The sequence below is a fragment of the Gymnoscopelus braueri genome (assembly GCF_963280865.1).
Source record: "Gymnoscopelus braueri genome assembly, chromosome: 3".
Lineage (NCBI taxonomy): Eukaryota > Metazoa > Chordata > Actinopteri > Myctophiformes > Myctophidae > Gymnoscopelus > Gymnoscopelus braueri.
In genome coordinates this window covers 18177364-18195074 of record NC_137612.1, presented here as the reverse complement: position 1 = coordinate 18195074, position 17711 = coordinate 18177364, and the positions used below count along the sequence as shown (strand labels likewise).

The following is a 17711-nucleotide window of genomic DNA, read 5'->3' as shown; positions in this document are numbered from 1 at the left end:
AGGTGACAAGAAGGTCAGTTGGCTCTCATGCATTGAAGGAGGCATGAGCTCGGCCCTGGCCTCCCTAGGCTGGTTAGGGGAGTGTAGTGCCCAGGATCACTTAGCAAATTGGCACCGGGTGAAAAATAAGGGTTACAAAATCGTGGGATAAAAAAAATTATTAAAAAAAAAAGTGGCTGAAACATTGTTTTGTTTTGTTTTGTAATCTCCAGCGGTCATTCTTCATACGTTTGACAAGTGACAACAAGTCAGAGAAGTTCTTCAAGGTGTTCTACGAGCGCATGAAGCTGGCCCAGCAGGAGATCAAAGCCACGGTGACGGTCAACACAAGTGACCTGGGCAGCAAGAAGAATGATGAGGAGCCGCCTGACAAAGACACACCTGCGGCACGCAAGAAAGGTCAGGGAATAGCTCCACTCACAACCCTGCTAGGGGACACTGGGGAGGGGAGTTATTACTCTGGATATAATCAAATTCTGTACCACATACAGTAGGTGTCTGTTGTCCACGGTGTACACATGGCAATAGTTGGTTCATTTAACCCATTAAGACCTGAGGCAGATTCCACAAATCAGTTTTCTGAAAAACATATGTTGCCATATCAATGGTGCTCAAAAACTTTCATGTCAAAGACCCCCAAATTATATGTATTTGGCCGTGGACCCCCATCTCAAAATATGTTGTGCCAGGGACCCCCAGAAGCAAAGATTTAAGTTAAAAATGTTGGCTTTAAAATAGCACGGCACAAAGTGATGCGCTATGAGCTTGTATATCTGCTATTTTTGATTACCAAAAATCTAAAATGACACGGATGCTTACCCGGTTTTAATGGGTTAACATAGTAGCACCCACCCATTATCTGACTGCCCTCTTCTGAGGAAATCTAATCACAGACAGCAATTTGGCATTTGATGACCGGTGGTGGCATTCTTTTCCTGTCCAGTCAAAGATGTACCGGTGGTTGCCGTGGTGACAGAAGAGGTCAAAGAGCAGCTGGTCGAGGCCACCACTGTCACCAAGAAGGCCTTCACCACCTACCGCCGAGAGGCCGAGGCAGCAGAGGAGCACCAAGCGGCCGCCGAGGGCGCCGCTGTCGCCCCTGCCGCCGACAAGGGCCAGGAGGAAGGCGAGATGAGCGTCCTCATCACCATCATGCAACCCATCCTGCGACTCATGCAGCTGCTCTGCGAGAACCATAACCCAGAGCTACAGGTCAGCCACGACCACTTGAATGCCCTTCGAGGCTTCATGTACAGGTATTCTGTACTTTTCAGCCCGCGACCCCAAAATAATGTGGAAATTGACTCGCGACCCCACCTAAACCTGGAGGTCATCTATTCACATAAATGTGCACGTTCGGTGCGCATTTGTAATGTATTAAAATGGTAAAATGTACTATTTGTAATAGATTGTATTTCATCCATTCTGTTGAATAAAAAATTGGGGAAAAAAAAAAAAAAAAACACCGCCAGTCTCCCGCGACCCCAACTTTGGGAACCCCTGCTGTACTTTGTTGCGCGAAACGTTCAAAACGTGTCATAGCACACTTTTATTCCAGTTGAAAATACAGATTTTTTGTCGAGCGAAAAGGTCATGTGACGAAAGTGTCTACAGTTTTTTTGCCTACAGTCTCCTGCATGAACACATGACTCGTCTACATGGATTGTCTACTGCTGTTGTGGGGATTTTTTTTGTTCGCCTAATTCCCCCTCCCCACCCCCCATCTGGCCATGGCAGACTTGAACATTTCCTGACCTGCATTGTGACTTTCCACTACCAGACTCGGGTACACAGAAATGAAACCGTGTTGAAAATAGGCATCTTCTGTGGAACAACGTGATGCAACTGGTCTGGTTTCACTATGAGGGCTGTGGTAGTTTTTTTTGGCATTGGACAGCTACAGTACAAGAGCCCAGACAGTACACTTCCTTCTAACAGTAGCTGTTTGTATACACAGCCTCGGTCAGAGCCTCATTAAAAGGTGACTGGCTGGCTGCTGAATCCGTCTAGCTCACCCGCTCTGCTTGGCCCAGCGTGGGTGGGACATATTGATTTACTGCCAGACACGGCTCTGATTAAGTTCACCGTGATGTCATTAAACACATGTCGCCACCCTGTCACATCCCGGCAATAACTAATGAATACCTGCTGTTTGAGAGAACACAAACCCGGAAATCAATATATAAAAATAGGAATAGTCTACTTCCAGATGCAATTCAAATCTCATTTGATTCAATGTTTCGATATTATTTGAAATTCATTTGATCAGACATATTTTTTTTTAAACATTTTTTATTCCTTTTTTTCTCCTTATCTAATGTTAGAAATGAATACAATAAAGATAAATAAATAACATGAAAAAAGTCATTAGAAGGACAATATCAGTCACCAGAACTAGGGGAGTGCGTTTTCAATGAGTCTAACTTGGACAATGTGGAGTTTAAAGTTGAATGGGCTTATATAGGGGGGTGGGTGTCTGGTCAAATGAATATCAAATATCAAAATATTGAATAAAGCAACTTAAAAACTGTCTGTGGTGCACACAAAAGTCTTGAGTAGATTTGAAAATTAACCCTGAAGTGTTTTAAAGTGAAATACCCCTTTAAGCCCTTTATACTTTGCATGACAAATCGTGGAATTTGCTCGTCTACAAGATCATAGTGTGTTGCAACGTGATGCATTGTGAGCTATTTTTTTATTTTATTTTTTTAAGAAGGTTGAAGGTCGCCTATAATGACATGCCTAAAATAGGGAAGCCAGGGTTAAGGTGGTTAACCTTGTGGTGGGCCTGATGTCACAGATTTAAATTCTTGGCTGGCTTGCACATTAGCTTTGAGGGAGACTGGCTCATATTGACAAACCTTAAGTCACCTACCTGTCCAAGGTCATCGGTAATAATCTATGATTGCCCTGGGTGGATTTTCACTTTCATTCAACTTGTCTTCACTTCTCTACTATCCTATGCAAATTAATAGTAATAATAATAATACTGAGGCTTTGATGGTTTTCTTCATCCCTATTTTGTGTTTATCCTTTTCCAGAACTTCTTGCGCAACCAGAACAATAAGAACAACTATAATCTGGTGTGTGAGACACTGCAGTTCCTAGACTGTATCTGTGGCAGCACCACAGGAGGTCTAGGGCTCCTGGGACTCTACATCAATGAGAAGAATGTAGGACTCATCAACCAGACAGTTGAAAGTCTGACAGAATACTGCCAGGGACCCTGCCATGAGAATCAGGTGACACACAGAGAAAAACATAAGCTTTGTGCACATGCAATCTGATGCAACATGACAGGCTTTCACTGTCTTTCCTTATGAGGGTTGCAGTAATGTATGTATATATAGAAACATACCACCCAAATAATATATATTTTCTTGCCAGAACTTCAAATTGATATTGATATTTATTGATATTTAAGTATTGGTTAACAAGAGTAGCCCTCACCATTTAACACATTTTAGTGGGAGGAAAACGGAAATGTCACAGCCAGTGTTGGGCAAGTTACTTTATTTTAGTAATATATTACTATTACTTATTACCTTCCTTTTAAAGTAATACATTTCGTTACATATTACTGTCTGAGCAACAGTAATATATTAATATTACATATTACTTTTTAGTTACTTAAAAAAAATAGCTAAAATTGAACAATTAAATTATCTAGATTTTGTATTATTATTATTAGCCCACAAAAACAATTTGGGACACGGAGATGGGCAAACATTTAAATTATAAGATAGGAATAGGACTTAAATGAATCAATTCATAAATAGACATATACCTTCTATAATGTAGCCTATAATGACATGACAAGACACAAGCCTCTTTCTATACCTTTTTTAAATTAAAGTCCACAGAACAAGGACTGCATGAGCAGAATGCAAATGAAAGTGCTTGTAGATCTGCTATTTTCAAATGGCTGAAATGTAGGGCTGAAGTGGTTAATGTATGTTCTGTAATAATAATCCAAATATACAAACTAACTTGTAAACAGGCCTGGAATTTCGTCATTTTAGGGGCAAGGCCACATGGCCTTTGGTGTTGCCATTTTATTTAGGGCACAAAGGCCAAATGCCAGGGCAGGAAGGCCATAAAAATGGCCTTCGGAAAGGCCAAAAAAATTTGTCCACGGAAAGAATTGAACTTAAAGGTTAAGGATGATTTTATTTTAATATAGTACAAGAATAATCTGTGAAATATAACCCATTTATTTCACAAAATAATGTGTTGGCAAATTACCAATATTTGTACAAAGTTATACTGGTCTCAATATATGTCACTTTCAGCCCTGGTCTTTCTTCACTGACTGAAGTAGGGGTCACATGAATCACATTAGATTCACAGATTAGAGATTAGGCTATTTTCACAATTTTAAATTGTTTTAAAATAATAATAATAATAAAAAGAACATACAAGGTTTCCATCCGACAGCGACAATATATAGCCTACCGGTATATATGGTTCTGTATCAGTATATGAGTCAGTTTTAGCAGATTTCATTCTATTTGGCTAATATGACTGCCTATGAATTTCATGGCCTGGGTAGGTAAACCTGGCCTGGCGGAGATATGCCCTGTTGCGCACAGTAGAACAACAGGTGAAAGCAATGAACTTAAACGAGGACTGGCCTGCACAGCAAAAACGGCTCAAACTATGTCAAACTGTCACATTCTAGCTGCTGAAATAAACTTTCCATTTAGATCATTGTTGACAAACGAACAGAACATGGATGTTGTTTGCAAAATGATTATTTCTTGTTCATTTGTTTGTGAGGTGAGATCACAGCTTCTCTCTACTTTTGTGTGATATTGATAGCATATAACTTTGAATTTGTTTGCAGTTAATTTCTATTCTTACTGTACTGGATATTAAGAATTTGGCGATTTCGCTGTATTTTGTGTATTGCTGTTGATCAAGACAAAATAAGCGTCGGGTTTTTGCGATTAGATGTGCGCACTGCGCTGCCAGCCACTGACAATCAATTTAATACCTTTACTAGGCGCTGCGGCTTTGAGGGTGGATAAAAAAACACCTTCACTTTGGTGGGTAACGCACAAAGTAACGTAGTGTCATTTTAATAATATATTACAGCTTCTCCTTGTAGTAATGCGTTATATTACCCGTTACCGCAATTCGGTAATATATTACGTAACAGCGTTACGTTACTAACGCACGTTACCCAACACTGGTCACAGCACATCTGAATAGAGATGTGAAGCAGGTGTTTAACTCTCTTTGGGATTCACAGGATTTATTGTGACAAATTATTCCTCAGTCAGGTTTAACCATGTGGTTTAGTACAACAAGACGCACTTGATGAAACCAGAGCCCTCATCATCTCCCACACTGAGATCAATAGCCATGTAGTTCCCTGCTCCTCTTTCAACAACAGTGTACCCCCTGCCTGCTCTGGGCACCGTGACTGTATTTGTTATTTTCGGAGGATTAGCTTTGCTTGGTCTTCTCACATGATGATGGTGGCGGCACCCTCTGTTCCTGTTGCCCTGGGATCACTGTGTGGCAAGTGTGAGCCTTGCTTGTCTAAACAAGCAACTGGCACAAGGCCCAGTACACAGTGGGAGCTGTGCTGGGGAAAGAATGGGCCTGTGGTTGTTTTTCGTTTTTCTTTTTTACGACAATATCAAACCTGCTCCTCTCTCTTCACTGTATGGAAGGTAATCAGACTAAACAAACCACTCTGGCATTACGCACTCCCAGCTAAGCAGGATGTATTTTGACTTCTGTCTCCTGACAATTACTTTAGCGCTGGTTAACACTTGGAACACTTGTTTTCCCCAGAACTGCATCGCCACACATGAATGCAATGGCATTGACATCATTATTGCCCTCATCCTCAATGACATCAATCCCCTTGGCAAAAAGAGGATGGACCTGGTGCTGGAACTCAAAGTGAGCAAGAATGTTTAAATTTTTTATTTGTTTTCAGTACTCACAATATCCTGACCACCCACATTATATGCTTAGCCACTTAAATCCTATATAGGTACTTTGATGACTGGGATCACCCAGGGATCCGTACTTGGCCCTCGCCTTTTCTCCCTCGACATCAACATTTTCCCCAGAAAACAGCAGAAAAAGAAAATTGTGAAAATGTGTGCAAATCTCTGAATATATATACATTGTTAACTCAAATCTTTGCTTCTGGGGGTCCCTGGAACAAAATATTTTGAGATGGGGGAGTCTGAGGACAAATACATATCATTTTGGGTGGTCCTTGACAAAAAACACTGATATTATAGCAACATAAGTTATTTTTTCAAAGAAAAACTGTTAGGATTTAGAATACATTTGTAGAATCCCCAGAAGCAAAGATTTGAGTAAAAAAAATTTGCTTTAAAAAAAAAAATATTTTCAAGATAAAAATTATTAGTAGTATAAAATAATGGTTATAGCTAAAAATCTAAAATGACACAGAATGTTTCCCGGATTGAATGGGTTAAGTTGTCTCATCTTCTCTCAGAACAACGCCTCCAAGCTTCTCCTAGCTATCATGGAGAGTCGCCATGACAGTGAGAATGCAGAGAGGATACTCTACAACATGAGGCCCAAAGAGCTGGTAAGTACAGCGCCGTTCATTCCAGGAGAGGGCACAGTTGGCGTTGAGTGGACGTTCCCTGACACTTGCCCTCTTGCACAGGTGGAGGTGATCAAGAAGGCCTACATGCAGGGCGAAATAGAGGTGGAGGCGCCCGAGGATGGCGAGGGTGGCGAGGAAGAGCACTCCGCCTCACCGCGCAACGTCGGCCATAACATCTACATCCTCGCCCATCAGGTAAGCTACCAAATATCTGTATGCATATTGAAACGGTTGCAAGCATAGCTGAACACTTCAACACATGCATTGCCACGTAGTGTCCTCGGGAGATAGATTTTCAATGGTCTGAGCCCTGTAATCTGTGTCAATTCCTATGGATCCCATAGGTTTGTTACATCAGAGATTTGTGGCGTTATCTTCATCTCCTCCCTTTCCGCCCACACCATGACCTAGGTTAACAACAGTTAACATTATGTAATCCACGATGTTGAACCAAAGCATGAAACCTCACAGCTGAGTAGAGAAAACAACTAGTGGCATGTACTATGTACTGTGCCCTGCTGAAAAATCTATTTAAGCTAAACTATTTGCATTGCAGTTGGGTACGTGTCAAGAGTACTCTCAATATTCCCCTCTTATGTATGCACACCCGACGATGCAGGACATTGTTGTCCATGTTGAAGCTGACGATAATAAGCTGTCATTGATCTGTTGATACTATTGATTTGGCGGTGGTGTTATTTCAGTTGGCTCGTCACAACAAGGAACTGCAGGTCATGCTGAAGCCAGGAGGGAGTTACGGCGAGGGGGATGAGGCCCTGCAGTTCTATGCCAAACACACAGCTTCGATTGAGGTCAGTCGTTCGGCTGCAGTCCCAAATGGACTTTTTGGGTCTGCTGCTTCCACTTCCCCTTTTATTTTAATGTGAAACACATTGTGTTTCCACCGTCTGATACAGTATGTGTCTTATCATTTCCGTGTGAAATCGAGTGGTTTGCTACTGATATCATTTTAGTCACAGTGTTGACCTGAAAGGCATGTGATAGTCACTGTTTTTCTTGGCCCTGGTTTTGGAGACTCATACGTTGAATGACAAACACCCGTGGCATGTGTGTGCACGTGTTCCCGTGTGTGCACAAGGGAGTGCAAGAATGCAAATAGTTTTACCATGCTCAAAACCTCCCAACAAGGAAGGAGTTATCGCTTGAGTTTGTGAAACTACTTCTGCTAATCAAACAGCCCTGCTCTGCAGTGCACACTCTTCACTATTTGCAGGTAACTTTTTATACCAATGCCTCTGGTCAGACCAGTTCATAAAGCACGCTAGTGGGACATGTTTTGCAAAACACTGAATCACAAATAAAAACGGTGTGTGACGATTATTTTGCTGCTGTGGTTGTGTCCAGATTGTGCGTCTGGATCGCACCATGGAGCAGATAGTCTTCCCCGTGCCCAACATCTGTGAATTCCTCACCCAAGAGTCCAAGCTGCGCGTTTACTACACCACTGAACGGGACGAGCGGGGCTGCAAGATCAATGACTTCTTCTTGCGCTCTGAGGACCTCTTTAATGAGATGAACTGGCAGAAGAAGCTGCGAGGTACTCAAGAGGCTACTGATGGTAACGAAAACACAGTTCCCTGTGCGTCCTTTTCCCAACCTCTCTATATCTACTAGTTCTTGTTTTACACACCCTCTCCTGGCATCCTTCCAGGCCCTTGGGCCCTCCTTATACAGAGACACACACACACACACACACACACACACACACACACACACACACACACACACACACACACACACACACACACACACACACACACACACACACACACACACACACACACACACACACACACACACACACACACACACACACACACACACACACACACACTATACTGAACCCTGGAGGGGTGAAGGAGGGGAAAGGTTTGTAAACCTTGATAAGTTATTAACGTGTAAGAGATTGACTATAATAACATAAGTTAATTTAAGGACTAAGGTAGGCTAAGGTGATGTCTAAGTTTGGAATGAATTGTTTACTAACCTAAGTGATTTGATTTACAGAGAAATGTTAGGAATGTTAGTGTGCCTTGGCATATTATTACCATTATAGTTGTGTTTGATTGTCACATGCTGCAGGCCCATACGAAAACATCTGTTCTCTCTGGAATGCACCACTGACTGTATGTCAACAATGCACACACAGCCTTCTGCAACATACCTTTTATAATGGAGAATGTAAAGTTAACGCCCCCTTATTCATTTATTTTTCTTGATAGTTAAAGGCTTTAGAAGGACACTGTCAAGGGGCACGTGCTGTTCCAGATACAGTGGTCCTCGTGTGGTTACAAAACGTTCCATTGTTTACATAATATTTTATTTTCTCTCTGTGGTAAGGTGTACTTTTCATAATTGCACTGGGGTTTCAAACCTCTCTTCAACATGCGTTTTTGTTTAGTATCGTCATTTATTGCCCTTGGATTTATGTTGCAAATAAACACAGGCTAAAGAAAAATCCTTAACGAGCAAGTTAAATCTGAATACATCATTTCAGTGGCATGACAGATTTGTAAACTGTCACTTAGTGGGCGTCCGGGTTGTGCTAGCCCTCATTTGTGCCCTAGCAACTCCTTTAGGTTGGTCAAGACACCTGTTCAGCAGGGAGGGATAGTGTGTTCCTCCACATTTCTTTCGACCTACCTGAACTGTCAGGTGAAAAGAAGCGGCTGGCGACTCCATGTGTACATGTGGTGGTGGCCTATAGTAGTAGGTGTTGGCAATGACAGGGTGTCTGTATACAATTGGCATAATGGCTAACTTGTGAAGAACAGCTTTAAAAGATAAGAAATAATTGATCACAAACAAAAAACTGTCATTTGGGAGGTTGTTTTCAGTTCAGGTTCACATGTGGAAACTGAGCACAGACTCACAATTGGGGAAGAGAGTTTACTGCAGAGAGATGACAAATGTAGTTACAGAGCAAGTTAGGAGACTATGTGTTATGAAAAGAAGCGAAGTATGCTCTGCAGCTATCTCTGAGTCTGGAGTCAGCTGCTCTGACTTGACCCTGAGACGGTTAGTCAGCCTGTCCCATGGTTAATGGGACTAGAGGTCAACCCCAGGTCACACAGCCCCCGCTTGCCTCAAACCCACAGGGAAGAGAGAGAGAGAGAGAGAGAGAGAGACGGGACCTCCCCTACTTTCTGCTCTGCATAGGTGTAAAATACTGTATGAGGAAACCAAGGTAGGAGGTAATGTTTGTCTGAGATAGTGTGATACCTCCTAGCTGTGATGAAGGGAGCGAAATGAATCAAAAACAGATTAACAGGGAGGAGTGGGAGAGCGAACACAACAGCCACTGGTGGAAAAAAGCTCATGTGAAGGTCATGTGAAGTCCACCTCATGATGGGCAATCCTCCTCTTAGCCTATTGTATTGTATTGTATCGTATTAAACCAATGACATTCTCCCGTGTTGGTAAATAGCCAGCCCTGTTCTAGTTTCCCTTAGCGACCGGGCATGTCCTGGGTGACCTCCCCCCCCCCCTGACTGCCTCTCCCTTGGCCAGCGCAGTAAACGTGTGACTGCTTCCTTTGTCTCCTCAATGGGAGCGTGTTGTGGCCTGTCCCCTCGGTCAGGCCTGCAGGAGATGGTCTGTGTGTACTGAGTCAACACGTGATGCCGCAGCCTCTCTCTTATCTGAATGAATCAGCAGCATGCACAGCCGGAGACCATGTTGTTCCGTTGGTGCTAACAGCTAGTAACCACTTCTGTTGCCAAAAGTCCCCCACCCCTCAGTTCTTCTTTTCTAATAAACAACATTAACAAAAAAAAAATAGCCCCGGTCATGCCATGATACGATCTCCTGACCCATGCCCATGGGTTGTGTGGGTTGTGTGATTGCGAGTGTACATAGTTGTTGGTTCCTCAGATAAATAGGTTACATTTTTGCCTAAATTTAACCTTTCTAATTCAATTATCACTTTCTTTGTTTATAGCCGTTTAACTGTAGTATATGTACTTTATTGTTAAATACATTTGCAACATGTTCAAAGTCATTAAAATCACCTGACATACAGTATACAGCAACATGTTCAGTTAAAGAATTAAGGCAAAATTCACAGCAATACATAAAAATGTTAAACCACTTGATTTTCTCCATCTTAAAAAAAGCACTCAAAGGAAAAGTGCATATCCCTTTTATTACAGTCACTAATGACTGATTAAAGATATTTCAACGTAGCTAACTACAGTACAGCTGCACGACACACACAATCTGATGTACAGTTTGTTTTTTCACTGAATTATGGTGTCATTTTGTCTTAGCTGAAATTAGTTTGTTTATTTAACAGTATAAACCTCTGCACTTTGCATTAAATCTTCCAAGTATCAATGCTGTTAGTATGAGATGATAAAGTATATTGTATACTGCATTTCCTGTGATGTGATATTCTTTGATTCTGGTCACATAAAGTGTGTAGTAGTAAATTCATGATGTCTCTAGTAAACTCTGATGCTGCAGTATTTGTTGTTCCAAGAAGCAGTCAGGCCTGTCAAACAATATTGCATAATCGCCTGGTCGCAATTATTTGATGATAATCACAATAATTTTTCATAATCATCATAATCCTCTCCATTCATCTGTATCAATTTGCTGTTGGAAAATGTTCTTACATTTCTGCGAATTTTCTAAATTTTTGGAAATAGCCGATCTACAAGCTCACAACGCGTCACGATGCGATGCGCTGTGAGGTTGTAGAACGGCTATTTCCACAAATTAGTAAATATGGCCTACTTTGGGCATAGTACATTATTTATTTTGAATATTGGTTCCGGTCATTGTCAGTCATTTCTTTGTATATATTTAAGTTACTTGTCATATCTGCCGTGCATTTTTTTGTTTACAAAGCCTAACAGGCAAACTGCAAACAAAAAATGTTTTATTTTATTTAGATGTTCCAATGTTCCATGACAAAAACACAATGAAATCGTTGATCGCAATTATTTGTATGACAATAAATCGTCAAGTAAAATGTCCTGATGGTGACGGTACATTAACCTGTGTGTGTGTGCCTCATGCAGCCCAACCCATCCTCTACTGGTGCTCCAGGAACATGTCCTTCTGGAGCAGCATCTCCTTTAACCTGGCTGTGCTCATGAACGTGCTGGTCGCCTTCTTCTACCCTCTGGAGGGCATCCGTGGAGGTAAGTCAGTTTCACCTTATTTAAACCCTCTGCCCCAGCAACTAATCATCAGACTGTCTGAAGTTTAAGGAGGCCAGATTGTAATCTCTGTCTCTCTTGGTTTTGCGGTTAATACACTGAGTGTGACCGTGGAAAAAAACAGGAAATGGGTTTAAGGGGCATATGAAGGCACTCTAGCCAACGCCCTGCTAGAGTGCCAATACGCTACATTTAATACTTGATAACAAACCTGTACAGGGAAGTTGAATAAGGCAGCAAGTTGTCACTGCTGTTATTCTCTTCTCATAGGTCTTGTGATACCACTCTACTATACTATAGATTTATTGCAATCACTTCACACACTCATGCTTATTTGTTCATGTTGAGCATTAATTGGCCAGCAGCCCATTAGCACAGCTTAAAGTCATTTTCTTTACCGCAGTACATTTGAACTAATCAATTTTTTGCAGCTCAGTCCATGACTAAAGTGGAATGTTATCTTGTGACTAATGGTGCGATACAAAACACACGTCAAATCTATTTCTTCCGCAAGTATAAAATGGCATTCTAAATGTAGACAGCAGTGTTGATGTGACTTTGAGAGAACTGTGGTCTGTTAATGCCTGTGGTTTGGGTGTAGCCTCACATCTCCCCTAACTGAAGTAAGTTCCATCACACCTAAAGGTGTGATATAATGTAATCCAATCTGACGTTTCGGCTTTTGCACTCGATGGCATCACAAAACCAGAGATCAGATTTACCTTTAATCAGGTCGTGACCTGATTATTGATACCTTTTCTGAGCGTGACACCTGCATGGGACTTAACATGTTACCAGATTCCCTGTGTGTCATTCTTGCTCACAGCAGCAATGGGCTTATACTCATCTTCTGCACTCTGTCTCCATCACTCCTGTTAATTAGGTGCATGTTTCGGTCCATGTTCGTGTGAGAGTGTGTGCATTGACAAATGTGTTTCTGTGTCTCTGTGAGTCTTTGCTTCCGTGTGTGTGTGTGTGTGTGTGTGTGTGTGTGTGTGTGTACGTGCGCGTGTGCATGTGTGTGGGTGTGTGCGCGTGCACATACTTGTGTGCTGTGGTTACCTACGTGAGTCCCAGAAACATAACACCATGCTGGAGTGTTTGGGCTCCCCTGGAAAATGACACCTGCCTGATAACAATGTGGATCCATGTCAACCCTCTTAGTTCACTGGCTGCTCTTACATAATTTCCAGTACTCTTACAACTCAGTGGTGTTTGGAAAACTACTAGGGAAATGGGGTTTACCAACCTGCACAGTAAAGTCTAGTCTAGTGTTTATTTAACTCTTGGGTGTATTTTTTTTTTAACCCTGTAATAATAATTCAAAAAAAGACAAGCTACCCTTTTAAATTGTGTGCAAAATATTCTCTTACTCTAAACCTCTTTGAAATATACAGTACGTTTATTTTATTTACTGTCCAAACTACATGCTGAGAATTACCTACCAACTGCAACATTATTACTTTTGTAATGTGACCAGGTCCACATTATTTAAATGTGATCAAACCACCTAAAAATCTAGCTGAACTATGTTATAGTATATAGCTGATTTAGTATAACTAATATTAGTCTAGTTGAGTATAGACAATGGTATATGAACAGAAATATTGATGCACCAGCTATTTTAAAATATACTAAATGTATAGAAAACAGAAATACATTAACACATCATCACATGTGGACGCAGATTTACAATCTCCCTTCTGCCAGGTCAGAAGGTACTGTACCTGTAAGAGAGCACCTCAGGACATTAATGAAAAGAAGGTGACGTACTGTTTATGTAACATAGTGTAAGTGATACAACGAGAGGTCTTGCACAAAACAATGGAATGTTACAATGGAAGGATTTACTGTAGTTGTCTTTGCCATACAGTGTATTGCATGTACAGTTGCATGTTTCTGCTTGTTTTTGCTGTCTCCCAGTCTTTCATCCAGTCCCTTCCCCTTTTCTTCTTCGGTTTTTCTTGAGGGCAGTATTTGTGGTGATGTGTGAAGCCTCATTGTTCCAGTGCAGAGAGAAGACTCACATTGTGACTTGCATATAAACTTTCAATTGTTCTGTCTGGGGTCAAGCGGCGAGATCCCTTTTGTTTGAACTTCCTCAGAGCTGTATAGAGGAGAGGGAAAAAATAAGTTGTTAGCTTAGTGCTAGATGCTTTCATGTGGTTGCTACAGTCAAAAGTATTGTACAGCAGCTTAGCAGTTCATTCAAGGACATATCGTATCTGTTACTGTAAGACATGGGAAATTATGTTGGCTTCAACATGCAGCTAGTTATAATATGAATATGAAAAAATAAGACTATTATTACTGAATAGTCAATATTTAACTCGGACAAACACACAATTTACTCTGGTCTGCTCATGTGCTTTCTGTTAATATTCAAACCAACCACTTGTAAACTTTAAATTATGTCAAGTGCTCCAGTTAACATTTATAGCAGCACGCTATCTGTGTGAGGGTTTGATGCTGAGACATTTAAAAAGAAAATATTGTTTCATTGGTAGCCATATAATCAGCTCAGACATTATTCTAACAGCTGCATGAGTCATTCACATGACTGACCCTGGATTTCCCCTGGAGGTTATTTGTTTGAACAAGTGGCTGCAGTTTGGAATATAGTACAGTGTTGGGCAGATGTGCACAAGTGACAGTGCACCAGGCCGTGGACCAATTCAGCTTATATTCTCCCAGAGAGGTGTGTTTACTTGGGGGCTATAGGTCAGCAGAGCAGCAGTATGGAGAGTGACTGCTGAAGGCACCTCCACCCTGACCCTTTGAGCCTGACTGGAATGTGACCATGAAAATAGGAGCAGACAGTAGAACTAGGTTAGCTGCCCATCACTGTATGCAGGGGAAGTCGGCTTAATGTAACCAGATGTGCAAAACCCCCCATTTAAAATGTTCAATCTCTTCTGAAAACCCATCTCTATGCTCCTTTTCTTAACATTTTCTTGCCATTTTTTGTTTCATTGATTATATCTGTATGTCTATTTTACATTTTGTGCCTACTGTGTGTTTTATTCACTGATCTTTTGTTGTAGTTTATCTCTAATGCTTATCATGTTGCTCTTTTACCCTGCTCTGTGAAGTCTGGAAATGTGCTATATAAATACATTCATTATCATTTAATGATGAGTGCAAAACTGTGAGAGTGCAGTTGGGTGCATCTTTACAGTTACAAGGTATTTATTTACTGCTTGTTCGGTTAACCACAAACCACTTCGAGTTACTTCAAATGTATCTCTCAATGTTCTGGTGTCAGGGAAGAGTTAACAACCAAGCTCTTGTCCTCTCACTGCAACGGAGTAAGCTATATCGGAACCTTTTAAAAGCATATGTTGAAACAGTGTTGAAAGCTGTCACACCTGCCTGCCTACAATGTCCAGGTCCCTCAGCGGGGGCTGACACCCTGCCGAACTCAGGATCACTGCTAGAACTTCCTTTGTGAATTTGGCTGTAGCCAAAAATATTTTTAGCCTGCTAGGGTTATGTAACAAGTACCTGTCATGTGATCTCTACATGGAGAGGTGTGGAGAATTCGGGCGGGAAAGGGGCAAAGGTGGGAGTTGGTCAAAGTCTTTGTGTGGAGCCTTGGGATACAGAATACCTGACTAACCTCATGTCCAACTGGACAAATGCATGCGCACGCACACACAGTGTGAAAAGGGAAAGTCTTGCTGTTATTGGCTGGGGCTTGGGACTTGGCATTGAGTTGGTCCCTGGCATGCTCGTATTAATGCTAACCCTCTGTTGCGTCACTCTTACTGTTACATAAAAACATAAACACGTGCACAGCACGCTCACAAAGTCCAAAAGCTGTGTCTGCTTTGCCTCATCTGGAAATGGAATGGATCTGGCTATGTTCCGTCAGTGAAAGTATTTAGAAGGGCAGCCATACGATAATAAAATAAAGCCTGATGATAATACCTGGTTCATTGCCTCTTTATCTATATAGATGGATCAATCACTTTTAGACCTCGTTAGGAATGTACCTTGGACAGTTTAGCTCAACATCTTGATACACAGCACAAACCTGGATTGTTTTTGTACGAAAGCAAGACTCTGTTCGAGTCCCAATCCCGACGGCCTTTGCTCCGTGTCACTCCCCATCTCTCTCTCCCCATTTCCTGTCTAACTTCACTATCAATAAAGGTATAAAAAGCCCCCCACCAAAACGCAAGTTTTTATTTTTTTACTTAATTATTTTATCCTTGACATTTCTAATGAGTACACATGGTATGTACTTGTCTCAGTGTATTTTGTTTGTTATGTGTCTGAAATTCACGAATTCAATTCATGCGCTGGTACGGCCATGTCAAAACACTCCCCCCCCCCCCCCCCCCAACACTCTACACATATAATCCTTCACTTCGACCCAAAAGCCGTTGGCTGGAAATGCCCCAGTGGTGCCCCTCGCACTCGTTCGGCCGCTCTTAAAAAAGCCAAGCCTGGACGCCTCGTTACCAAGTAACTATCGGCCCATCCAAGTTAACTTTTATGTCCAAGATTTTTGAAAAAATTGTTGCCAATCAGCTTATAGCTTTTTTTAAATGAACACCACATTTTTGATAAATTCCAGTCGGTCTTTCGCCAAAAACACTCCACGGAGACTGCACTCTTAAAAGTATCAAATGATTTACTGATGTCTGCCGACTCTGGTAAATGCTCCATTTTAGTTTTATTGGACCTTAGTGTTGCGTTTGACACTGGATCACAATATCATTACTGACAGGCTCAGAAATTGGGTGGGTGTCACAGGGAGTGCCCTTGAATGGTTTAAATCCTATCTCTCAGGTAGATGTTTCTCAGTTGAAATAGGCCCTCATGTGTCTAAGTCTGTCCCCTTTTCCTGTGGGGTCCCCCAAGGCTCGGTACTTGGTCAATTTTATTCGCACTGTATTTGCTCCCGCTAGGACACATTATAAATTCTTTTAAAGGCATATAATGGAAATAATATGAAAACTACACTATTGCCTGTATGATTATGGTTATAAACTTCTATGAGCCTTCTAAAGAAAGGACATTTGCACACTCTGCTGTTTCTAGGTCTATTTACAGAGTTTGTAGTAGTAGACAGACCGTGTTCTCACCTGTTGGTATCCTGTCAGAGTAACTATTTCTAAATAGAGCCATGTATGACTCTGTCCACTAACCACACCTCCAGCTATTTGTGTTCTCTTCTTGTGTATAAAGGAAACACACAACTGAGCAATCGGGAGGCTGCACGTAGGCAGTCTCCGAGAGCTCTCGTATAGTATAATAAATATATGCTGGTTCATCCACTCTACTCTCTGTGGAATTATTTCCTTTATATTGATGTGAAGTTTATATTTTTCCATAACAGATGGCGCTGTGAGCAGGGTGTATCTACTGTCCGTCAGCACTCTCTTTTCCAGGATGTCAGTAATAGCGCTACAAGGCAAATCCATCACTCACAAACGCAGCGATGGGCCTGTGGATCAGAGGTGCTGACCGGCAGAGACTACACTCCAAACGAACTACGGGTAAGAGTGGTATGACCCAATATATATGCCAAGGATATTGTATTGATACAATCAATTGTGTTAAAGTTGGTCGTGAAAAGCGAGCCATTCGTAGTCAAACGATAAATACCTGTACTCCGGTGCAAAGTCCTTAAAAGGAAACTGTAGGTCGTGTAAGACGAGCCATTCGTAGTCAAACGATAAATACCTGTACTCCGGTGCAAAGTGGTGAAAGCCAAATTAGGTCGTGACAGACGAGCCGTCCGTGAAAGTCGGAAAATACCTGTACTCCGGTGCAAAGTGGTGAAAGCCAAACTAGGTCGTGTAAGACGAGCCATTCGTACTCAATCGATAAATACCTGTACTGCGAACGGTACAAAGTCCTTAGCCGGAAACGGTGTGGAAAAAGGGAAAAAATATATATATAGTTAAGTG

The 17711-nt window shown here is 41.6% G+C and overlaps 1 protein-coding gene across 10 annotated transcripts in view; it reads left to right on the top strand.

The window, feature by feature from the left end:
- itpr1b (inositol 1,4,5-trisphosphate receptor, type 1b) overlaps positions 1–17711 on the top strand; it is a 117679-nt gene that overhangs the window by 73186 nt on the left and 26782 nt on the right. For 6 of the 10 annotated variants that reach the window (XM_080424465.1, XM_080424462.1, XM_080424464.1 and 3 more), the window contains 9 exons: positions 213–399; positions 944–1212; positions 3042–3242; positions 5806–5916; positions 6488–6583; positions 6665–6799; positions 7309–7416; positions 7970–8204; positions 11650–11772. In XM_080424465.1, the coding sequence (XP_080280591.1) occupies positions 213–399; positions 944–1212; positions 3042–3242; positions 5806–5916; positions 6488–6583; positions 6665–6799; positions 7309–7416; positions 7970–8204; positions 11650–11772 (1465 nt within the window). The remainder of the gene's footprint in view (positions 1–212; positions 400–943; positions 1213–3041; positions 3243–5805; positions 5917–6487; positions 6584–6664; positions 6800–7308; positions 7417–7969; positions 8205–11649; positions 11773–17711) is intronic. The other 4 variants (XM_080424461.1, XM_080424467.1, XM_080424466.1 and 1 more) reach the window with 2 other exon arrangements.